The following is a 25804-nucleotide window of genomic DNA, read 5'->3' as shown; positions in this document are numbered from 1 at the left end:
TTCATCCCCGCTTTTCCCTTCTTCTTCTTGCTGTGGTTTATTCAGCGTGTGTGCAGCTTGTTCACCCCTCGTGTCCTTCTCCACTTCCCATTGATCACCCTCTCACTCTCATTCTACTCTGCTGTTGGTATTTCCCCTTTTCCATTTTGTTCCCTTCCATTATGCTCTAGCTCTTCCGCAAACCTCAAACATTTATATATTTAAAAAACCCAATTAATCAACCAAGTTTTGGCATAAACCCATCTATAACTTTTTAAGATATCATGCTATGTATGGTTGTTGGCCCTATCTCTCAATCTCAGGGTTGGCGGCAGGAAGGGCATCCGGCCGTAAAACATTGCTTCAAAAAGGGGACCAAAAAAAAACAAAAAACAACCACGGTGCCCGAAAAAGGCCAACCCCCGCTTGGCGGGGAAAAAATGGCCTCTAAAGGTGGTTTCTCAATGGTGAAGTATCACTTTAAAATTCTAGTATCTGGATCTGCATCCAGATCTTCACCAAAATCCAATCAACTATTCCTTGTGGCACACCTGTCCAAAAAGTTTCATCTGAATCCATCCATAACTTTTTGAGATATCCTGCTCACAGTCAAACAATCAGGCACAGCCAGACATGGGTGAGCACACAACCTCTGTACACCTTTGGTGGTGAAGGTTAAAACCATCTCTTTAACCAAGCAGACACCTAAACACACTTAATTAGCCTAATCAACTCAGGATATCGTAATGATCATTTTGGTGTACCACATTATGCATCAGAAAGCTACAGTAGAACTCCACAAAAAAAATATGCCACACAAAACAAAAACTCCACACACAAAGCGCAGACGTGCGTGCACGCGTGCACGCGTACACACACACACACACACACACACACACACACACACACACACACACACACACACACACACACACACACACACACACACACACACACACTACAAAGGCTTAGGCAATATAGAGCGATAAAAAATCCAACGCTTCTTTTTCAAAAAGGTATTTTTGTCTAAAACAATCCCCGACACTCACTGATAAACTTTTGAAAGTTTGACTAAGATCTGTTTGGCCATATCTAAGAAAAATGGTGACACACAGACCGACAGAAAACGTCTCTCTTATAGCATAGAGTTGGGAGCAGATATGAGTAGAAGGTGCATGTGTGGAGCATATGAGGAGTGAGGTGGGGATGGGTTGTAAAAAAAAAAAAAAAAAAAAAAAAAACTTTAATGCCGAAATCAGACAAAGTTTGCTTTCATTCACAATGTACAAGTGAAGTTCAATTTCATGACGGTGTATCCCGACTGACAGAAAAACAGAGACAGACGGACACACAAGCTTACCTTTGTTTGTGATGGACATTTTAGAGGATACAATGACCAAGGTGGATGGACCTGAAGTAGCATTGAAGATGGTTTACAGAAAGCAGTGATGAAGCATGCAAACACCACAAAACATCAAGAAAACAGATGAGTATGAGGGTTTCGGGTGAGGGGGAGGCGGAGGAGATAGAGAATCACTGATATTGTCAATTTTAATATATTAGCAACAATATAATTTATAAAAATTGTTACTCACCCAACTTTTCTCCACAACATCTTTTACTTTAGATCTTGTCATTTTGGGTTCCTAAAGGAAACAAATACATCAAGTGTCATAATAATAACAACAAAGATAGAGAACATCATGAGAAAGCAAACGATTGCCATGTTCAAGGATCACCACTTAACGTACTGTAACCAATTGATTTATCTGTGTTTAAAAGTCAGACCATTGGGCATAATTCCAATCACAGTATAAGCAAAATCCTTGAATCCGCCATTACTGCTGAGGTAGTCTTTACTATTTTCAAACAGCCTGATCTATGACCATTATTTTTCATTTCAACCCGATCACTCAACTCCAGACATGCATTCGGGATATACTGTCATTTACACCACCTTATTCAACACATTAAACAACTATCAGAGACACCTCTTCATGGTTCTCTCTCCCTTCTCTAACTTCTCTCTCTTCTCTCCCATCTCTCTCTCTCTTCTATCTCTCCCATATCTCTATCTCTCTCTAACTCTGTCGTGGACCCTGACTTTGTAAAGGCAGGGGTACACCATACTGTATGATGTGAGGGATCTCTGGGTCGCTCCTGAGAGATCAATCGGCTGTCTCTGTGACACAAGCTTGTTCGAGAAAACTGTCTGGGGCTATACTACAACTACAACAACAACACCACCACCACCACCACCACCACCACCAACAACAACAACCAATTAGTTATTTGTGGCTGTTGTTTGTGTCCTTTATGATGACCCTAAAAACAGTATGTTTCCTGTTTGGAATGATCTTCAATTTATTTTGACTGCCAGACAGGTAGACAGACTGAACCAATTACATGACTCCTCTCTGCACATGCGTGCACGGGATGAGATTCCGTACAATTTGCCAAATTCAGAGCCAAAGTACTGCTAAACTGCAGGTTCTTGTTTCGATTCGTGTTCAACATGTAAAATTCAATTGAAATTGAGTAGTTCTTCAATCATCAACTGATGTCTGAAGAGAGAGACAGACAGACAGAGTGAACGAATTGCTTAACCCTGCTTTGCACTAAGTGGGCGGGGTTTCTAGCTTAAATGACAGTTGGGTCAATGGAATACCCTTCAACAAAAGGCCAACACTGAGAACGTCAGCTATACCTCATTTCCCAATGTGGTAAACATACACCTATCAAGCAAAAGTTGATAAAATCCATTATCTATCTGAACAAGGAGTAAAGTTGTAAAAATAACAAGTGTAAAAAGAAGGCTTTGATCATCATCTCCATCACCGAAGGTGGGTGGAGGTTACGTTTTCAACCTTGTCTGTCTGTCTGCTTTTATGTCTGTTTGTCTGTGTGTGAGCAGGATGTCTCAAAACGTTATGGATGGACTCCCTAATGGAAAAAAATACATATCTTGTTATAATGGAGCGAACGTATATGGTTATGTATGTATTTGTGACCAAAACGTCTTCTTCAAATTTTCTTTAACAAATTTCACTATATTTGTTTATATATATAAAGCTAACCTAAGAAACACATTTGTGACTTACCTGTACTCATCAGCGCTAATTGTTTTGTTACTTTGACTTGACTAATCGAGATTGCGATATGCGCAAAAGAAAATATACGATGCAAAAACCTGTCCGGAAGTCCAAGGGAAGCAGTGTATTGGGGGCACGTCTGCTCTGCAAGGCTGGAAGTTCGACTTTCCTATCCAGTTTTTGATAAATTTGTGTTGACTATCAAAATTGCGCCATGTTCGTTATATAAAGCTTCCCTAAGAAACACATTCTACCAAGTGACATACCTGTATTAATCAGCACTAAAAAAAATTTACTTTCACTTTATTAATAGACCAAGGTTTAACCAGTGTATTGGGGGTGCGTCTGCTCTAAGGTTGGCAGTTCAAATTTCCCGTACAGTTTTTGATATTGTTTTGTCTTTTCCGTCCAGCTCTAACTTATAATTTAAAATATATATAAATTTGTCCTCAGTTGCTTTTTCTTTATATGTGTTGGGTTCTGATTTCTAATTTACAGTATATACAGTTTTCAGTCCGAGCACAAAATGTATTTGGCCGACCTCCCACACCATCCCGCCCAGCACCATCCAACCCATCCCCCTTTCACCACTCCCCCATCTTCCCCACAACCTCCGATCCACCATCACCGCTAATAACCCACACCTACCATTCCTACCCTTCCCTCACTCCCGGAGAAAGCAGGCATAGTCAATATGCCTATGCAGCGACGTGTGGTGAGGCACGCAAAGTGCGCCAATCCAAGCAGGTATATATAATGGAGGGAAAGTATGTACGTTTCATCAACTCCACTGAGAGGATTTAACCTAGCAAGCTGAAACTTTCAGGGATTGATGAGGGCACCCTGAAATTGTGCCTGTGCAAGTTTCATTGATTCCACCAGGTATTGAAAAAAAAACGTTTTTCACCAATTTCCTTTTCTTTGGAGAGCACGGAGGGGGTATAGTTGGAATTATCCGAGCAATACAACCAAAATGTATTACATATGCACATAAGCAGTATGCATGTTTTTGCTTAATGCACGTAACCCGGGTTATTTATATTTTTTGGGAGCGAACTAGGCAACGGTCTGTTGCCAATAAATAAATAAATAAATAAATAAATAAAAATACACTGCCCAAATACACTGCCAATACACTGCCCAAATAAAGGATGTGTCAAAAGAATGTGTTGCACACTTGGAACAAGATTGCCCAGAGAGCGGGTACTCTGCCAATAATAAACAAAGAATGACAATTGACAGCAACAAGGGTTGCTGAAGAAATGCAAGCTCATTGCTTTGATGTTTACATGCGAGTTCACATACAAACAATGGCGAGACTTCATTTAACATCGCTGCTTTGACCAAAGCCACAACGTGCTCGTTGGTGATGACCTCCTGAGAATCAAGGAAACACAAAACAAAAAAGTCAAAGCATATAAACACAGGTAAGGGATTATCAAACATTTATGCAAGGAATGTTGTGAGATTTTTTGTGGTTATAGAACTTGAGCAGTATAAAATAAAGCAAAACATATTTGCCAAACTGAAATTCAAGCCAATGATCCATAACTTTAAGAATGTTTACACAGGAAAACAACCACTTACATGCAAGATATTCTTGACATTTGTTGCAGTCAGATTGAGTTGTTCGGCTTTAAACTCCAGATTTTCTTCGAGTTCTTTATTGAAAAGAGCTTCTGTAGAAATGCCGTGGAGTTCACCCACACCGGTTGGTTCATCAGTTTCGTCCTTGTTCACACATCCCATTGAGGCAATGACAGAGTCTTCATGTTTTGCTTCAATGGATGCTGTGGATTCTGCTTCTTCAGCATCGTTGGATGATTTGTTTTTGGAAGGACTGTTGCAAAGCTCGGGTGGTTGAAAACTGCATATATTATCACTTTCTTGGGCCTCATTTGGAGATTTTGCACCTTCTGAATCATTCCTAACAAGTTTTGTTGAAGGGCTGTGACCCTGTTCCCAATTACCAACTTCACTTTTACTCACCAAATTTTGAGTAGGTGTATTCAGACGAACAGCTTCATCGACGCTTGGCTTACGTGCAATGTTTTCTTCTTCTGTTTGCTCAGAAACACATCCGACCAAAAGCTCAAATTTCATTATATTTGCAGCATGGTGAAGGAAGGTGTTCTGAGGTAAAACGAGCTGTTCTGACGACTCAATACTTCTCGCAGAATCACCAAATGTATTTTGAGGCGTCTGATCAAAAGCTTCAACAACAAACTGTGGCTTCACAAATCTGTAGCCCTTGCTACACTCTTCTTCTTCTTCATTCTCAGATTCTGAAAATGAAGAGCTGGACTCCTCTGTTTCAGTGCCATGCACAAGCTTCTGCCTTTTTTCTTTCAGGACATTTTTTGATGGCAACCCTCGTCGCTTTGACATATTTAAACACAGTTGGCACTTTTTCCCTGGAAAATATGGGGATGGGGGATGCCAAAGAAGGGGATGAAAGGGATGAAAAGGGGATGAAAATAAGAGAAGGACATTATAATTTAAGGTAAAGTACAACTAGTACAACACGACTACCATACTCGATCAGCAAGAGGATGAACTTGAGCACAAAACTAAACTAGAACGGCACTCGGTAGAGCGCATACCTCTGCCAGGCTGAACAGTTTGTTTTGTATCCCAATGATAGGTCGGATCTGGATTCGGACCTGAACCAAAATCTAATCAGCTTTTTCTTGTCACCTAACCAACTCATCCACCGAGTTTAGTCATCACTCGTCCACAACTTTTTTTAATATCATGTTATATGTCGCTTTTTGAAAAAAAAAATTATTTTTGCATAAATTTTGCATAAAACATGCATAGTCTAGTAGGAAGACTAGGTCCCCCTGCACCCCCCGGAGATATACTTCTAATCAGTGTTTCTAGATTGGAAAAAATGTGTAGAAAATGACTAGCTATGGCCCCAAGCTGAAAAAATGTCCCACATACCATTTTTATGCAAATTACTGCTGCAAATTTTATGCAAAATTATGCAAATTTTATGCAAATTTTTGATGAAGAGTAGAGTTGAGGGGTCTTTGAGGGCTTCATCGAGGTGCTCTCGGTTGCAAGACTGGGTCATTCTGAGAAGCACAGCAGGGTCAGAGATCATGATGTTCTCCTCCTCAGTGAATCTCTCCATCAACAGCCTCTCCATTGCCTCACACACTGTTTTGAGGCAAAAGAGGGACTTTGCGTAGGCCTTTCCACTGAGAACACCTTTGAGAGATCCACTTGTTACTAGTTGTGCCTCAAAGAGAATCTCTGCATATCCAGAACCACGCATCTTGTGTCCAGTGAGCATCCCGATGTAGTTCATGGATGTGTGGAAGGGTCCAATCGTTACTACATGACTAGCAAATTCATTTGGCCAGCGCCAGATGATGGGAAGGGCTTTCATGCAGACACCCAGATCAAATGTATTCAGGACCCATCTCTGACCCACCTCAGCAGTTGCTGCCTCGGAACGCTTCAGTAGCTCACGAACAACTGCGTTGTCTGTGATCGGTTGGTGGATAGGCGTGCAGTAGTCGACTGTTGATTTGCTGGGTGGGGGAGAACCAGTTGCAGAGGTGAAACCCCCTAGCCCAGGCACAGGCTGCAGGCCATTGCCATGCCATGCAGGCACCAGGCACAGACCGATCACAGACAACGCAGTTGTTCGTGAGCTACTGAAGCGTTCCGAGGCAGCAACTGCTGAGGTGGGTCAGAGATGGGTCCTGAATACATTTGATCTGGGTGTCTGCATGAAAGCCCTTCCCATCATCTGGCGCTGGCCAAATGAATTTGCTAGTCATGTAGTAACGATTGGACCCTTCCACACATCCATGAACTACATCGGGATGCTCACTGGACACAAGATGCGTGGTTCTGGATATGCAGAGATTCTCTTTGAGGCACAACTAGTAACAAGTGGATCTCTCAAAGGTGTTCTCAGTGGAAAGGCCTACGCAAAGTCCCTCTTTTGCCTCAAAACAGTGTGTGAGGCAATGGAGAGGCTGTTGATGGAGAGATTCACTGAGGAGGAGAACATCATGATCTCTGACCCTGCTGTGCTTCTCAGAATGACCCAGTCTTGCAACCGAGAGCACCTCGATGAAGCCCTCAAAGACCCCTCAACTCTACTCCTCATCAAAAATTTGCATAAAATTTGCATAATTTTGCATAAAATTTGCAGCAGTAATTTGCATAAAAATGGTATGTGGGACATTTTTTCAGCTTGGGGCCATAGCTAGTCATTTTCTACACATTTTTTCCAATCTAGAAACACTGATTAGAAGTATATCTCCGGGGGGTGCAGGGGGACCTAGTCTTCCTACTAGACTAGCATAAATGTTTTGTCCCGGTGTGTACCCCGGTTTAGAATAGATACACCGTATCCCTCCATGTCGTAAGAGGCGACGAAAAGGGTTGGCGTCAGGAAGGGCATCCGGCCATAAAAACATTGCCTCAAAAAGAGAACCATGACAATTACAACTACATATGGGCAGGGCACAGCCTGAAGTACCCCATGGGAGACCCCACTCCCTCTCGTCAAAACTCAAGGTGGGGAACCCGATCGAAGCGAGGGTGGAAATCACTCCATTTATGACGACGAAACGTCTGATGCCCGACATGGAGATCGGTTTCTGAGGTTTGGGACATGGAATGCAGGGACATTGACAGGGAGATCAGGAGAAGTGGTGGAAGTATTGGTCAGAAGAAGAGTGGACATATGTTGTATGCAGGAGACGAGATCGAAGGGAAGTGGTGTGAGAATGGTGAAGGGTAGGCAGGGACAGAAATACAAGTTTGTGTGGCAAGGGTGCCCAGAAGGCGTGCATGGTGTTGGTGTCCTGTTTTCTGAGGAGTTTGTAGACAGTATGGTGAGTGTGACGAGAGTGAGTGAAAGGTTGATGATGGTGAAAATGATGATTGGAAAGCTCTTGGTGAACGTCATCTCGGGATATGCTCCGCAGGTTGGTCGGAGCGATGAAGAGAAGTACAAGTTCTGGTGTGTGATAGAGAAGCTGATGGAAAACGTGAAAGATGAGGAAATTCTTGTGGTAGGAGAAGACATAAATGGATATGTGGGAAGGAGTATGGACGGTTTTGAGGGAGTTCATGGGGGTTACGGATATGGTGTGAGAAATGGAGAAGGTGAAAGGATTTTGGAGTGTGCTGATGGAGCTGATTTGTTGATTTGTAATACTCAGTTCCAGAAAGCGGACAATAAGCTTGTTACATACACGTCAGGTGGGTCGACGACAACCGTTGACAACCTGCTGATGCGTAGGCGAGATAGGGGGCACTTCCGGGACACAAAGGTGATCCCGGCGGAAGAGGCTGTTTCACAGCACCACTTGGTTGTCTGCAACATAAAGGTGAAAGGTGCGAGGAGAGCTCGGCGGGTGAAGTACCAACCGAGAATGATGGTGTGGAGGTTGAAAGAGGTGACAGTGAGGGAGGCATTAAAAGAGAGGCTCAGTATGGTAGGGGATGATGTGGTTGAGCTTGAAAGTGGTTGGATGTAAATGAAATATAGTCTGTTGGGAGCCGTTGGTGAGGTATGTGGATGGACAAAAGGACCACCGAGGCACTCGGAAACATGGTGGTGGGATGATGAAGTTGGAAAGAAAAGTGAAGAGAAGAGGAAGAAGTTCAAGGAGTGGCAGAAGGCAAAGGGTATGGGGGCAGAAAAGGCAGAGCATGAAAGTTATAAGGCAGCCAAGAAGGCTGCAAAGAAAGAGGTAGCACAGGCGCAGGAGGCATGTAGGAAAATGTTCGGAGAACGCTTGGATTTGGAAGAGGGTCAGAGAGCGGTATTCAGGATTGCAAAGCAGATAGCGAAAGAGAGGTGTGATGCGATGGGGGTGAGTTGCTTGAAGGATGAAGTGGGACAAATCGTTGTGGACCCAGATGGAATTAAAGGCAGATGGAAAAGATATATGGAAATACTGTTGAATGCAGAGAATGAATAGGATGGCAACATAGAGAGTGACCCAGTTTTAGGACCGGCAGAGAAGACAACTGAGAAGGAAGTTGAAGAAGCGATAAAAGCAAAACAACAAACAAACAACAGGCATTTTAAGGCCATTTTCCCTGCAAAAGCAGGGGTTAGCCTTGGGGTCCCCATGACAATCTTCTCCATTTTGCCCTATTTTCTGCATCTCCCCTTGTTAACCCCCTTGCTGGCATTTCTTCTTCCACCATATTTAGCCAAATCTTTCTCGGTCTTCCCCGTCCTCTACTTCTTTCTACATTCATATCCATCACTCTTCTCAACCAGTCACTTTCATCCTTCCTCAACACATGACCAAACCATCTCACACTGTTTCTCTTCACAGCATCCATCACAGGCTCTATTCCCATCATCTTTCGCATTTCATCATTTGGCTTCCTCTCTCTCTCAACGATACTCCACACATCCACCGAACCATTTGCATTTCCACCCTTTCCAGCCTTCGTTGCTGCTCCACGTTCATTACCCATATCTCGCTCCCATAAATCATAACACTTCTCACACATGCAGCATACACCTTTCCCTTCAGCTTCAACGACACTCCCCTCCTCATCAGCACGCCACTCAGTTCCTGAAACTTCTTCCATACACATCTGACTCCAGCAACCGTTGCCGAGTCTGATCCACCTTCTGCATTCAGCATGTCTCCTAGGTAACAACATGTTTTCACCACTTCCAGCTTCACGCCGTCTCCAAGATCCAACTCAACATTTCCTCCATCTGCAGCTCCCTCTGTGCACACCTTACACTTGAATGTAGCTGCCACACTGGTTAATGACCCTCTCAAACCACTACATTTTTAATGAACCCACTCAGCGCACATTGTACATTGAATGGAATTCACTCCGACACCCTTCCTGCACACAGCACACGGCCACTTCCCAGTTCTTTCCACCTCACCACATGCTTTACGACTTGCCATCACCTTCGTTTTTCCGATATTCACCTTCAGACCTTTTGTCTCCATACATTCCTTCCACTTGTTCATCTTCTCCTTCAGTCCATCCATACTTTTTGCAATCAACACCAGACCATCTGCATACAACAACTCCCATGGTAAACCCTCCTTTACGTTCCGAGCCAGCACCTCCATCACAGCTACAAATAGTAGTGGACTTAGTACCGACCCCTGATGCACTCCCACCTTCACCTCAAACTCACCACTGTTCCCGTCCTTCGTCCTTACAGCTGTGCGTGCTCTTTTGTACATTGCCATCACTACTCTGTTAAACCATTACTCCACTCCTAACTTCCTCAATGCCCAGGTCACTACTTCACGTGGAACCCTATCGAATGCTTTCTCCAGATCAACAAACCCAAGAAACAACTTCTTCCGCTTCTCCATGCACTTCTCCTGCAACTGCCTCACAATAAAAAGCGCGTCTGTCGTTCCTCTTCCTGGCATAAATCCAAACTGCATTTCATCAATCTTAACTTTCTTCCTTATCCTCCTCTCCAACACCCTTTCCAATACCTTCATTCCATGCTCCAATAACTTTATCGCTCGATTCGAGCCACAGTCCAGAGGGTCACCTTTCCCCTTGTATAGAGGGACGAGGGTACTCAGTTCCCAATCCACTGGAATACAGCCTTCGTTCACCACCAGATTGCAGATCTCTGTCATTCTCTTCCCACCCCAATTTCCCACTGCCTTCAACATATCTCCCATAACTCCCGTCGGCCCTCCCGCTTTTCTACTCGGTAGATCGGCTGGAAGCGATAAAAGCAATGAAGAGTAGAAAAGCAAAGAAGTTGTGTCTTGGGTTTGTTGATCTGGAGCAAGCATTCGATAGGGTTCCACGTGAAGTAGTGACATGGGCATTGAGGAAGTTAGGAGTGAAGGAATGGTTGATCAGAGTCGTGATAGCAATGTACAAAAGAGTGCGCACAGCTGTAAGGACGAAGGACGGGAACAGTGGTGAATTTGAGGTGAAGGTGGGAGTGCATTCGGGGTCGGTACTAAGTCCACTACTATTTGTAGCTGTGATGGAGGTGCTGGCTCAGATCGTAAAGGAGGGTTTACAGTGGGAGTTGTTGTATGCAGATGATCTGGTGTTGATTGCAGAAAGTATAGATGGACTGAAGGAGAAGACGAACAAGTGGAAGAAATGTATGGAGACAAAAGGTCTGAAGGTGAATATCGGAAAAACGAAGGTGATGGCAAGTGGTAAAGCATGTGGTGAGGTGGAAAGAACTGGGAAGTGGCCGTGTGCTGTGTGCAGGAAGAGTGTCGGAGTGAATTCCATTCAATGTACAATGTGCGCTGAGTGGGTTCATCAAAAATGTCATGGTTTGAGAGGGTCATTAACCAGTGTGGCAGCTACATACAAGTGTAAGGTGTGCACAGAGGGAGCTGCAGATGGAGGAAATCTTGAGTTGGATCTTGGAGACGGCATGAAGCTGGAAGGTGTGAAAACATTTTGTTATCTAGGAGACATGCTGAATGGAGAAGGTGGATCAGACTCGGCAACGGTTGCTCGAGTGAGATGTGCATGGAAGAAGTTTCGGGAACTGAGTGGCGTGCTGACGAGGAGGGGAGTGTCGTTGAAGCTGAAGGGAAAGGTGTGTGCTGCATGTGTGAGAAGTGTTATGATTTATGGGAGCGAGACATGGGTAATGAACGTAGAGCAGCAACGAAGGCTGGAAAGGGTGGAAATGCGAATGGTTCGGTGGATGTGTGGAGTATCGTTGAGAGAGAGGAAGACAAATGATGAATTGCGAAAGATGATGGGAATAGAGCCTGTGATGGATGCTGTGAAGAGAAATAGTTTGAGATGGTTTGGTCATGTGTTGAGGAAGGATGAAAGCGACTGGTTGAGAAGAGTGATGGAAATGAATGTAGAAGGAAGTGGAGGACGGGGAAGACCGAGAAAGACTTGGCTAAAGATGGTCGAAGAAGAAATGCGGGCAAGGGGGTTAACAAGGAGAGATGCAGAAAATAGGGCAAAATGGAGAAGATTGTCATGGGGACAGCAAGGCTAACCCCCGCTCTTGCAGGGAAAATGGCCTTAAAATGCCTGTTGTTGTTGTGTTGTATGTCGCTTTTCGCCCGATCCCTCAATGGTGAAGAATCACTTGAATATTAAATAATTCTCGTATCCCAATCCATATTCAGATCTTCACCAAAATTGAATCGAATCGTCCTTGTCAGACACCCAACCGGTCCACGAAGTTTCGTCCAAATCTATCCACAACTTTTTAAGATATCCTGCTATATATCGTTTTTTGCCCTATCTCCCAATGGTGAAGAATCGCTTAAAAATTATACCAGCTGGATCCGAATCCAGATCTTCACCAAAATCTAATCATTTCGACCTTGTCACACATGCTACCTCTCTGCCAAATTTCGTCAGGAATCCATTCACAACTTTTTGAGATATCTTGTTCATGGACAGACAGATAGACAGGGGTGAAAACATATTACCTCCATCCACCACCGAAGGTGGATGGAGGTAATAATGTTAATGATATCATAACTTTCATTTGCAAAGCAAAAAATGGAATACAACAAAAACTCTTGGGAAATTAGCGGAGTTTTTCTGCTCTTTGTATTTCATCATCATCAAGGCCTATACATAGCGTTGCTGCTGCTGAAGCCTTTCTAGGCTATAATCCTGGTCGGGTCACCATTCTGACTCAGGAAGTCAGGGAAGAAATTTGGAATTTGGGTCCAGCAATAGCTGGCCTACTCTTCGCAAAGGACACCATGGGATCTTTAACATCCACCGACTAATGATGGCAGACAGGACGCCCAGTTTAAAACTACCAAGAGTTAGAATCAATGTTAGGTTTAAAAAGAAATGAATTGTGAATAATCTGTAATGGATTGCCAATTTAGCTTAGCTTACACTTACAAATACCACTTTGACACTGGTGTCACAGCTTACAGCATAGTTTATAAAATCCATTTTTATTACTCCCCCCAGGGAGTAATGCATTTGATCGTGTCCGTCTGTGTGTGTGTTCGTGTGTTTGTGAACAAGATATCTGGAAAAGTTCTGAACGGATTTGGATGAAAGTTGGTGGGATGATTGCCTTTGGGATAAGGAAGAATTGATTCGTTTTTGGTGAAGCTCAGGATATTATTCCGGATCGAGGAATTTTTTTGGGGAATTTTGTTGGGAATTTTTTTTTCTGTTTTCCTTTACAAACCATTTTCTCTGCAATAATTGGACCGATTGAGAGCAAATTTTCACCATAGGAGGGACTCGGTCTGTAGAATATTTTAATTGTAATTATGATGTCATAGGTCACGTGGTTCACCCGCCATATTGTTCTGAGTGAAAAACACTAAAATCCAATTTTCTCCAAAATGCCTGAAGAGATCGAGGCCAAACTTTGGAGGCAGAATCGCATAGCCATGACGAACAAAAAAAAGTCAGCGAGCATGACGTCATGCATCACATGGTTTCAGAGTTATGACGTTTTTCAGGACAAACCTTTAAAACGTAGCTCCTCTCTCATTTGTGATCCAATCGAGGGGAAACTTCACAGATCTGTTCAGCATATCAGTCCACTAAAATTTCCTTTTGGAATTTGCGATAGGTCACGTGGTTTGGCAAACATCGTTAATTAAATGCAAATAATAAAAACATATATATATATTTCTTGAACCACTTCATTGATCGACGTGAAACTTCATACTGTAGTAGAAGTCATGAAGAGTAACAAGTGTGCAAAATTTGAAGATCATTGGATGTACGGTCTGGAAGCTAGAAGTTGTTATTGTGTGAAGAAAAAGAGTCTTCGACTGTGGACGATTAATTAATTATTTATCACATGTGCAGACTTGCAGGCATCGTTTGACACAATCTCCAGGGTTTATTTGAACCTCAAATAAAATTATAATTCCAGATTTGTCAATGGCTGAGGTATATTAACAAACGAATAAAACAGATTTGGCAAAATTCCAACCTTTTTTTTAAAAAGATCACATATTCACCCAGGGTTGTGAGAGGCTGAAGAAGAAGAAACCTCACATAGGCTTCCCAGACCAAATAAATAATTCTGGTTCGATCGTGTCCATCCGTGTGTGTGTGTGTGTGTGTGTGTGTGTGTGTGTGTGTGTGTGTGTGTGTGTTCGTATGTTCGTGAACAAGATATCTGGAAAAGTTCTGAACGGATTTGGATGAAAGTTGGTGGGATGATTGTCCTTGGGATAAGGAAGAATTGATTAGTTTTTGGTGAAGCTCAGGATATTATTCCGGATCCAGGAATTTTTTGGGGAATTTTTTTAGGAAAGATTTTTTCTGTTTTATGCATTAAAGCTTTTATTCTTATTCTTAAATGATGTTTTTCTCCTCTAATTCTGAGATATATCAAAATAAATTATCTGACAGTTAGGGCCTACTTTCTTTTTCATTTATTGTTTTGGGGAGAGGGGATGTTAAACAAAACGTATTATTCCAACTAAACCCACGGCGGGAGTATGCGCTCTACTGAGTGGCGTTCTAGTTCTTCCATGTATCTACCCATCTTTTTTTTTTTCTTGTACCTGTTTCAAAAAAAAACATGCTCTCACGGATTCATCATCAAATTTTTGTGTGACCCCTGCACCACCTTATTTAATATGTTCAATTAGTCATCTGTGCATGTTTGTCCTTTATGATGTCCCTAAAAACAGTAAGTTTCCAATTTGGAATGATTTTCAATTTTGTTCACCATCAGACAGACAGACACAGACAGACAGAGTGCCAATCACTTAACCCTGCTTTGCACGTGGGATACAAACAGATAGGACATGTATGTTTCAAACCATTATCCCCACATATATGATGATTATAGCTTTCGTTATACTACAACACAGATAAATGGCATATTTTAGAATGATTTGTACAACTTCTAGGAGTTTGATGTAATTTTTGCAATAATATCCAGTTTTCAAGTTATTCTGTCAAGCGGTGCAGGGATGCATTAGCAGGTGACAAGTTAGATAATGACTATGTGCCCCGCACCTCACTCACAACATTCCTGCAGACCCTTCTGTCAGATGACATGAAGAAGCTTCCAACCTCTTGAGTAAACTGCCATATCCGTTCTCTTGTTCAGGTTTGTATAAATATATGCAAGCTGCAAACATACGACAACATGAGGGATGATGAGCCTGAAGAGCCAGATCGTGATGATGATACGACTGATGATGAAAACACTGAAAGTGATTGTGAATTTAAAATTACTCTGTTACAGATTAAGTTGTTCTAAAGAATAGATTATGGTACAAGAAATTTCACACCCTACCAATAATATCACATTTAAATGAATCACAAATTATGGAGAAACAATTTTTCCAAATCAACGTTTATATTCATAACTGGTGGTGGTGGTTCTTATGCAGCCTGTGACTGCTTGGCTGCATCATTTTCTGGAGGCACAGCTGTGCCACTGATGCAGTGCCCCTGTTGCTAGTGAACTGGTACTCATTTTGCCAACATCGGAAGGATAACAGGCTGAGTCAACCTAACTGGTGTTATTTAAACGGCATGACAGGGGGTTCAAACTCAGGACCCTAAGATCTCAAGTCAGCTACCTCAACACCATTCATAACGGAAGAGGTCAAACTAAACATTGTTATTGTTGAATGAGGTCACATGTCAGGAATACCTGCAAAAAATATGTATAAATCAAAATTCACTGGTTACAAAAGTATTCACTTGGTGGAAGCACCTTTTGCAGCAATGACTGCTTTGGGTCCCTCTGGGTAGGCCTCCACCAGCTTTGCACAGTGAGATGGTGAAATCTTTGCCAATCTTCATGTGAAAATCGTTCTAGTTCTGCTAAGTTTGATGAAGATCACCGATGGACTGCAATCTTCAAATCTCGTCATAAATATTCAATTGGGTTCAAGTCAGGATTCAGTCAGGTTCATCAAGGATTCTCCTGCACTTTGCACCGTCCATTGTCCCTTCTATCCTGACAAGCTCGCCAGTCCCTGCTGATGAAAAGCAGCCCCATAACATGATGCTGCCACCACCATGCTTGACAGTAGGGAAGGTGTTCACTGGGTCATGTGCAGTGTCAGGCTTGCACCAGACATAATGCTTTTAATTTAGACCAGAAAGTTTGATTTTTGTCTTGTCCGACCACAAAACTTATCTCCACATACCTGCAGTATCATTAAAACGATTTTTTGCAAACTCCATAAGAGCATTTAGATTCGTCTTTTTCAGTAATGGCTTCTTTATTGCCACCTGCCCAGAGAGGCTAGCTTTGGGAAGAGAACGGGATATTGTTGATTGATGAACACCGACCCCATCTCCGATATATAGAGCCTTGTAGATCTTTCAAAGTCATTGCGATTGTTGGACAATTATGAATTGAAATGGCTGGCAAGATATAAAGCCCAAGCAAGTGGTCTTTCATGTAGGTTCAATGATTGGCTGCTCCGCCAGACAATAACATGCATCTCCTATCGAGATTACTCGAGCGACTGACAATGCTGGCCGAAACGATTGGCAATGCACGAGTGATAGGCCTAAACGATTGGTTGACAAGAATGACACGATAGATCGAAAAGAGCGGGTGATTGAAAAAATCAGGCTCACTGTTTCACTCACCTCATCCCAGCAGTCGTTCGTCCTGAACACGCCAATCAGAGGTTCGTAGAAGCCGTTTAAAACCGAACACAAACTCCTTTCACCACAAAGTACCAAAGCGAAATCCGGAAAACGTATACATTTTGCGTTTATTGATATTGCTGTTTTAAATTTATCGCAACGCAAATCTTTCATTAACTACGTTTAGTTGCATTTTCTGATCCAGAGTGGCAATAATAAACGTATCTAGGGAACATTCCCGACCTGAAATCTCAGATACTGACACGAACTATACTGCCATGGCTGACATATACCGTACAATGTTTTATAACGTCTTTTCCTTTCATAGTTTCATTTGACACTATGACGGCGGTTGAGTCGAAAAGCAACGTGTTTTCACAAAATTGTTTTGGCGAAATGGTTTTAGTAAAATTACAGCTGATGTTACGGCTTACTTTGGATCCACTCACTTTTAAAGCTGGGATGTTGTTGTTGTTGTTTCATAATCATATGCAGCCTTTGGCTGCTGGTTACATCATTTCTCTGGAAGCAATTTTGTGCCGCTGATGCAGTGCCCCAATTACCAGTGAGCTGGTACTCAATTTGCCGACCTCGTAAGGATGACAAGCTGAGTCAACCCCCCTGGCGTTAATTCAACGATCAACCGGGATTCCAACTCATGATCTTGAGGCTTTAAGCCAACACCAGGCTAAAGGTGGGATTACTATCTCTATACAACAAAGGTTGTATCTCTATACGACCTTTGCTTGCATATCCGTGCTCTATCTAGTATCTGTTTATTGCATTCTATTTTATTTTAAATTGGAATTTACCAAAAAATGTTTTGGTCATTCATTATTTATTTATTTGGGAGCGGGGGTTATTCTTCTTTTAAAGTGTGTTTATCAATTTGTTGCTTTCAAAGGGTTTTTGTTCAACCTGTGCTCTCAATTTGTGGGATATAAAACTATGAATAAATAGAACGGCACTCAGTCGAGAGCACACACACCTCCACCTGGTTAACCACATCACTCAATGGTGAAAAATCACTTTAAAAATTCTACTAGCTGCGTCCGGATCCGGATCTTCACCAAAATTTTATCGATTCTTCCTCGTCACACACACAACCTTTCCAACAAATTTCGTCCAAATCCATCCATAACTTTTTGAGATATCCCGTTATGTATCGTTTTTGGCCCTGTTGTAGGGATTCGTATGTGAAGACCGAGAAGCGAGGTATTCAAACAGGACGCAGCTGCATTCATCAGCCTTGGGTTTAAACACAATCTGAGTCACGATCCAGCCCAGCGCACCACACGGGGCTCGGCCTGCACAAGTCCAACACTCCGCGCGCCCATCCAACGCGTCACATCCGGAAGTCCCAACATCCCCTTACACTGTCTCCCAATGGTGAGGAATCACTTAAAAAATTAAATAATTCTCATATCCGAATCCATATTCAGATCTTCACCAAAATGGATTTTTTTCTCTTTGTCAGACATCCAACCGGTCCACCAAGTTTCATCCAAATCCATCCACATCTTTTTGAGATATCCCGCCAGGTATCGTTTTTGGCCCTATCTCCCAATGGTAAAGAAGACAAATTAAATAATTCTCATATCCGAATCCATATTCAGATCTTCACCAAAATCTAATCAAATCGTCCTTGTCACACACACACACAACCTCTCCCCCAAGTTTCGTCCAAATCCGTCCACATCTTTTTGAGATATCCTGCTATGTATAATTTTTGGCCCTATCACTCAATGGTGAAGAATCACTCAAAAAATTATAGTAGCCGGATCCGAATCTTCACCAAAATCTAATCATTTCGTCGTTGTCACATACGCTACATCTCTGCCAAATTTTGTCCGAATCCGTCCACAACTTTTTGAGCTATTTTGTTCACAAACAAACAAACAAACAAACAAACAAGAAGATGTCATGCGTAGCACGATACTTGCAAAATCCACCCTCCCCCAAAAGTTTTCCAATGATACATGATGGCCTATGTTGACCTTTTGGCCTATGGTGACCTCAAAAATACTTGGTGGTTGAATTCAGTAACCAGATATGCAAGTCCTCTTCAAATTTCACATCAATTAGATGACAATTTAGGATTTTATAAATGTGGCCTATGTTGACCATTTGGCCTATGTTGACCTTTTGGCCTATGTTGACATCAAATATAGTTTGTGGTTGAATTCAGTGACCAGATATGCAAGTCCTCTTCAAATTTCAAGTCAATTGGATGAAAATTGAGGATTTTAGAAATTTGGCCTATGTTGACCTTTTGGCCTATGTTGACCTCAAAGGTACTTGGTGGTTGAATTCATTGACCAGATATGCAAGTCCTCTTCAAATTTCAAGTCAATCAGATGAAAATTGAGGATTTTAGAAATTTGGCCTATGTTGACCTTTTGGCCTATGTTGACCTCAAAGGTACTTGGTGGTTGAATTCAGTGACCAGATATGCAAGTCCTCTTCAAATTTCAAGTCAATTGGATGAAAATTGAGGATTTTAGAAATTTGGCCTATGTTGACCTTTTGGCCTATGTTCACCTAAAATATAATTTGTGGTTGAATTCAGTGACGAGATATGCAAGTCCTTTTCAAATTTCAAGTCAATTGGATGAAATTTGAGGATTTTAGAAATTTGGCCTATGTTGACCATTTGGCCTATGTTGACCTCAAGAATACTTGGTGGTTGAATTCAGTGACCAGATGTGCAAGTCCTCTCCAAATTTCAAGTCAATTGGATGAAAATTGAGGATTTTAGAAATTTGGCCTATGTTGACCATTTGGCCTATGTTGACTTCAAAAATTCTTGGTGGTTGAATTCAATGACCAGATATGCAAGTGGTCTTCAAATTTCAAGTCAATCGGATGAAAATTGAGGATTTTAGAAATTTAGCAAAGTTGGTGACCTTTGGCCTATGTTGACCTTTTGACCTATTGACCCCAAAAACAATAGGCTTCTGGCATTTGACCAACTCTACCACTTGGTGAAGTTTGGTGAAGATCGGTTGAAAATTGTGACCTGTAGGCCGGTGACAAACAAACAAACAAACAAGCAAACAAACAAACAGAGTCACAAACACAACCGACCAATATACTTGAAAAATCTTCGATTTTGCAAGTAACAAGTAAACAAACAAACAAACAGTCACAAACACAACCGACCAATATACTTGAAAAATCTTCGATTTTGCAAGTAACAAACAAACAGACATACAGACAGACGGGGATGAAAACATAACTTCCATCCACCTTTGGTGGTGGAGGTAAAAATTACTATAAAATCCAGCTAGACCCGGGATCAGCCCTCCGCTGATCCCTCCATAGACCACTGATCTCTAGACTAACTTGATTGGATGTTTGAAGGTGGTTCTGAAGCCACCTGAAGTGTACTAGCGACCATATTGCTTCCCCCAAAGATTGGATATGAACTGGAAAGTGTGTTGGTCAGGCGGTTCTGAAGCCATCTGAAGTGTACTGGCGGCCATATTGCTTCCCCCAAAGATTGGATACAAACTGCATAGGGTGTTGGTCGGGGGTTCTGAAGCCACCTGAAGTGTACTGGCGGCCATATTGCTTCCCCCAAAAGATTGGATTTCCCCACTGATCTCCACATGTGTGGCTCCACTCCACTGATCTCCACTGATCAGTGGCTTTCTCGGAAATCAACTCAGTGCATTACTACTGCCAATTTCATCGATATTTCACTTTATTTTATCAGTTCCATTTTGTTATAGATCCGAATCCGGATACGAGGATTAAAAATAAAAAATTGCGTGATTCTTCACCATTGAGAAATAGGACCAAAACGATTTATAGTGTGATGTTTCAAAAAGTTGTGGACGAATTATGATGAAACTAGGTGGATGAGTTGGGAAGGTGAGAAGAACAAGCCCATAGCAGGTTCACAAACTACCAAAGGGTGTGTGTGCTGTCGCTTTGAAGGTAGACCATAATACTGTTACAGATACGACTTTGATGGTATGGTGGGCCGAGCGGGATGGCCGCCGTATCCGTACAAGTTACCCCGATTGCACCCGGGGTTGACTAATCGCGCTATGCTGGCTCAATAGGAAAGAGAAGACACCCGGCTGGGTTATAATGACACAATACGACACCAGGGTTTCGATTCTCAAGTATATTCGTACGGAAAAGGTTAGATTACAGGGACGAGAGGTACATCATAGGAAGACAGGCACTTAGACACACTCTTATATTAACCCCGGACAGACGACAGACACACGGGACAAAATGCTGACTCACACGGGGGTTGATGAAAAGGAAGGCAGGTCGCGATGGCTCAAGGTGCACTCTTGGCTCAAGGCAGAATCGACTCGGTCCGGTCCAGAGATGCGGGGAGGTATCGTCGAGCTGGGGGTGGCGGTGGCTTCTCTCTCTAGTCTCCAAGCTGAGGCGCATCTCACGTCACATCCGGCGCGGGGCCGCGTATATCCGGCGGGGAGTGACACGCCCTCGGCTCGTTAGCTCCGCCTCGTGGAATCGGCACGTTGCTTCTCATTGGGTGCGTGCGGGGGGCGTTACTGGCTCCGCCCCTGACGAGGAGCTGACAGCCAGCCCCTTCGGGGTAACCCCGTGGAGCGCATGGTCTGGAGCTAATCGAGCCGGTGTGAGGACGCATCCTCCCCCGCTCCGCCGCCATCTCCTCTGTTGTTGTTGTAATTGTTGTTGTAGTTGTTGTTATTGTTGTTGTTTGGGGAAGAAGATGGGAGGAGGTATGGGAAAGGTCCTAAACTCACTACTGATGCCATATAATCACATTCTGGTGCAACGAAGAGTCATAATTAATGGAGACGAGGCCTTAACTGACATAGAATAAGAATAACTAGGAAGATGTCCGAAAGTTGTCTACGTGTGGTGCGGTGGACCTGGGCACGACATTTAATGGGGGAATAAGGGGAAGGTCGGCTCTACTGATTGTTATTTACATGCAATGGGACTAGGGAATGGGGGACTGGGGAAAGTTGGGGAGTATTGGAGAAAATAGGGGAATATTTACAAGCGGATATGGAGGCCAAATTCCATATTCGCAACATTGCACCCTTCTCTACCCTCGGGGCGTCCCGACCCGATAAATTTTTACCTACTTTAGTGTGGCACGCAATGTAGTTCCCTCTACTATTAACTCTACCCTGAGTGCGACAGTTTTACAGATATTCACAAATGAGTAAATATGTCCCCCTGCGACGTTGCACCCTTCTCCTCACAGAAACACACCCACAGGATAACCGAATCCGGAAAGAATTCTCAAACTAAACATACAGCCGGTAGGGAGCATTATTTACAAGACTACGCTGCTATTTACACTACGATCCAGGACCTGTCTTTGGAGGAACACATGCAGATGTTATGCATAGAGAGAGCGCGCTTGCCAACATCGATACACCAACCCACGAGTGCTCTGTGGCCGACGGCCTTTAATAACGTGCAGAGCACCCTTCCCGAGCATCAAAAGCACCACCCCACCACACAGTCAGCACCATCCGGTGCAGTCACCATTGTTCATTGGTATAAAAATAAATTCGACAACCCCTAACCCTGCAGGTGTCTCTTGCTCTTCTTGTGGTGCACTTGGTGGTAACTAAAAGTGGTTCACCTGTATGGCATAGGTGCCACGTTGACCCATAGGTCCATCCCCGGGTGGTGCTTGGCCGCAAAAGAGCTGCGGTCCATTGTGGGTGGCCACAAACATTGCGGTCCATATGGTGTATCGATCCAGGCAGCCAACAGCGAAAGTGCAGGCCCACAACTGCGTAGCCAGCACCTCTCTCTCCTCTCTCTCTACCCCAAAGCCAGATCCTCGGAGGTGGGAGACAAAAGAAGAAACAAGTGAGTAAGGTGGTAAGGGCGCAAAAGTGCACGCAATGTAAGGTGATGCACACTGGGGGCACATGGGAACCAGGTGAGACAGGTACGTTCCTATCGTACGCCCCCCCCCCACCAGGTAACCTACATGGCCCCTCCCTTACCCCTTACTGTATCCACAAAACACAACACTACCCATAAACATCTACTTTACAAATCGACAAACATCCCTACTGTCTTCCCCGTTCCTCCCATAAACCAAATTCGTCTTCTCTCCCTCCTAACCAATCAAATTTGCCATTTTCAACTCTCATCAAAATTTGCCATTTTCAACTCAACATCAGTCCCTCCTAGGGAGGGAGAGATGGAATCACCCCAATGTCTCATCCACGTCGTGATGCGTCTCACAAATCCACAGCAATTTCATTTCCTGCACAAAACAAAGAAAACACAGGTGTGGAGTCATCATCATCACCACAGGTAAGTGGCTGCGTATGGTGCGACAGGTTCATCAATCCTAACTATTTCCTAAATGACTTTAACAACTTTACACTACCCGGGGTCTTCCTCCGGCCAAACCATTGGCCCTCTTACACTATGGGTTCTAAAAACCAATTCCCATTGGCCAAACTGTGGTGCTCTTCAATTTGGGGTCTCACTCCCCCGATTCATCTCCCGGTGCCCTCGCACAATTTCTGGGCTGCGGCGTGTACCTCTCCCAGTGGGTCTACCCACCTGCACACCTCCACCACTGCAGTTGCCTCCGAGCTTACCTGCTCCTTGCCCTAACCTAACTACCTGGGGAAGGCCCTCTGGCACTCTCCCCACTCGGTGCCCTCTCTGGCACTGGGCTACCCGGGTCCATCCTCCGGATCCTCGGGCCCCATCCACAACTCTACCGGCTCCCAGAGCCCACCTGCGGCCTCACCTGGCCGACATCCTCACAGTGGTGGAGTGCCCAACCAACTACACACACTAACAGGCTACACGCCCAGCCATTTCCACAACACTAATGCACCCATCCACAACACCATTCTGCAACCGCACCACAAATGCCAATATCCAACCACAATTTACCTGTACCCTCTACCTAACACTTACACTACCCGCCCCGGGTACTCGTGAAAGGGGTCTACTCTTCCCCCATCCACACCTTCGCACCATGCACACCACTCCGTACCACTTACTCCAACTCTCTCCACACACCTGTACCTGCACACCTGTGCTCTCACACCTGGTGCCACCGGCACCCTTCTCTCCCCAAGCGCATTCGCGCTGATCCACAACACTCACTACTCATACACTGCTCCACACACCTGTCCAGTTGCACACCTGTGCAATCACACCTGTTCAATTCTCACAAACACGGCATCATCTCAGCTAACTACTCCCTTCTGAAACTTGCGCTTCCCAGTCGTCCCTTTAAACTAGTGCGCTCCCTCGTCATTATCATCCATACTAATCTACCTGCGTCCCCACTACAGGTATCAGTCACTAACTAAACTTAACGTTACCTAATGTCAATCTCTTCTAGATCCCTACTAATAACCTAACCCACCCGGGCTAGTTTTCACTGCCATACACCCCATAAACTATTGCTCCTTTGCCCCCACCTGTGAGGGATGGTGGATTTGCCATCCCACCACATCGGGGGTCTCTCACTACCAATTTTGCACATCAAATTTCAACAAATAAAAAATTTGCCAATCACTGCCCATCATCTGCCAATCCCTTGCCAATCATCAAATTTTGTTTTTCTCTAATTTTGGGTCCAAAACACTAACCGCATCACCCAGTCGACTCACTAATACCTCTCGGTGCGCCAATCCCTGTCCAAAGCCCGGCTTCGTAAAGCCAAGCAATGGATGCTGGTTGTTTTGTGCCAGCGGCTGAATGCGTCCGGCACTCGGTGCAGGGACGGGGGCTTACCCGGGCCGAGATCCCACGCATCACCTCGGCGTGGAGCCATCCAATGTCCCGATCTAGACCTGCCGGCACGTCTCACCAAAAAGTGGTCGCCATGACGACCCTTCCTATCCAGCTGCCCGCTCCACCTAGTGGAGCACGGACGCGGCCGTTCAAAGCGAGGCCCGGCACGCACCGAGGGCCCGATTCGGCTATAAGTCGTTCTAAACTCTACCCCGTCTAACGTCGATGCTTCACCTGGACGCTTACACCCTGCAGCCCGTTCCTTGCTCACACATCCAGCCGTGCCCATGCTCCTCGTACCTTTCCTTACACACCCAGGTACACCCATTCCACTCACAGCCTTGGTCACACACCTGACCACCGAACACTTTGGCACACATTCGTTGCTCGCACACCTCACCAATACACCGCTTCGCGCCCCCTCCGCGGTCACCTCCTCTGTGACAATCACAGGTGTGCCCTCATTCGCACACCCAATCACGTGCCTCACCACCAACTCCAGCGTGCATTCCCACTCACGCTCTACCATTCCAGGTGTGCATCCTTCCATCCCAGGTGTACATCCTCGCTCACCTGTCACAACTAACTCACTCTCCTTGTCACTCTCAATCCTCTCACCACCACTCTTGACAACGCACTCACCCTTACTCTTGACAGCACACTCTTTCCCCATGCACCTGTCCGTCACACACCTTTCTCGCGCACACTCTCCCGTTACACCCTCTGTAACACTCACCACAGGTGGACACTCTTCCTTACTTCTGACAGCGCACTCTTTCCTCATGCACCTGTCCGTCACACACCTTTCTCGCGCACACTCTCCTGTTACACCCTCTGTAACACTCACCACAGGTGGACACTCTTCCTTACTTCTGACAGCGCACTCTTTCCTCATGCACCTGTCCGTCACACACCTTTCTCGCGCACACTCTCCCGTTACACCCTCTGTAACACTCACCACAGGTGGACACTCTTCCTTACTTCTGACAGCGCACTCTTTCCTCATGCACCTGTCCGTCACACACCTTTCTCGCGCACACTCTCCTGTTACACCCTCTGTAACACTCACCACAGGTGGACACTCTTCCTTACTTCTGACAGCGCACTCTTTCCTCACACACCCCATGGTCGGACATTCTCGCACACCTCTTTTTTCGCACACCTGTCCTGTCACACACCTCACCAACGGCCTCTCACGAACACCCGGGTCTATCTCGACCCCCAAGCCTCTTAAATCACCTGGCGCATCATACGCACGACCATATTGGTCACCACTTACACCGGGTCCTCTTCCTCTTCGCTTCTCCTCCATCACCTGCGAATCCCTCATCCGGTTAATGAGCACATCATCACGATCCAAACACAGACTTTGGACCAATTCTTTTATCTCCTCTTTTATCTCTTTCTTATCCCCTCTCCGTCGCTTCTTAATT

The 25804-nt window shown here is 44.3% G+C and overlaps 1 protein-coding gene across 3 annotated transcripts in view; it reads right to left on the bottom strand.

Moving 5' to 3' along the window:
* LOC137420737 (GON-4-like protein) overlaps nucleotides 1–16875 on the bottom strand; it is a 177833-nt gene extending 160958 nt beyond the window's left edge. Inside the window, exons 1-6 of one of the 3 annotated variants that reach the window (XM_078772346.1) lie at nucleotides 16623–16875; nucleotides 15033–15138; nucleotides 4659–5485; nucleotides 4377–4448; nucleotides 1575–1625; nucleotides 1340–1390 (exon numbers count right to left, since the gene is read on the bottom strand). In XM_078772346.1, coding sequence (XP_078628472.1) covers nucleotides 1340–1390; nucleotides 1575–1625; nucleotides 4377–4448; nucleotides 4659–5459 — 975 coding nt within the window. In that variant the 5' untranslated portion in view covers nucleotides 5460–5485; nucleotides 15033–15138; nucleotides 16623–16875. The remainder of the gene's footprint in view (nucleotides 1–1339; nucleotides 1391–1574; nucleotides 1626–4376; nucleotides 4449–4658; nucleotides 5486–15032; nucleotides 15139–16622) is intronic. The other 2 variants (XM_078772347.1, XM_068106068.2) reach the window with 2 other exon arrangements.
* Nucleotides 16876–25804: the final 8929 nt, after the last annotated feature.

This window comes from Myxine glutinosa, chromosome 2 (genome assembly GCF_964187855.1).
Source record: "Myxine glutinosa chromosome 2, kmMyxGlut1.1, whole genome shotgun sequence".
In the NCBI taxonomy this organism is placed as follows: Eukaryota; Metazoa; Chordata; class Myxini; order Myxiniformes; family Myxinidae; genus Myxine; species Myxine glutinosa.
Note: the sequence above shows the minus strand (reverse complement) of the source record. Positions and strands in the feature narration are given on the sequence as shown.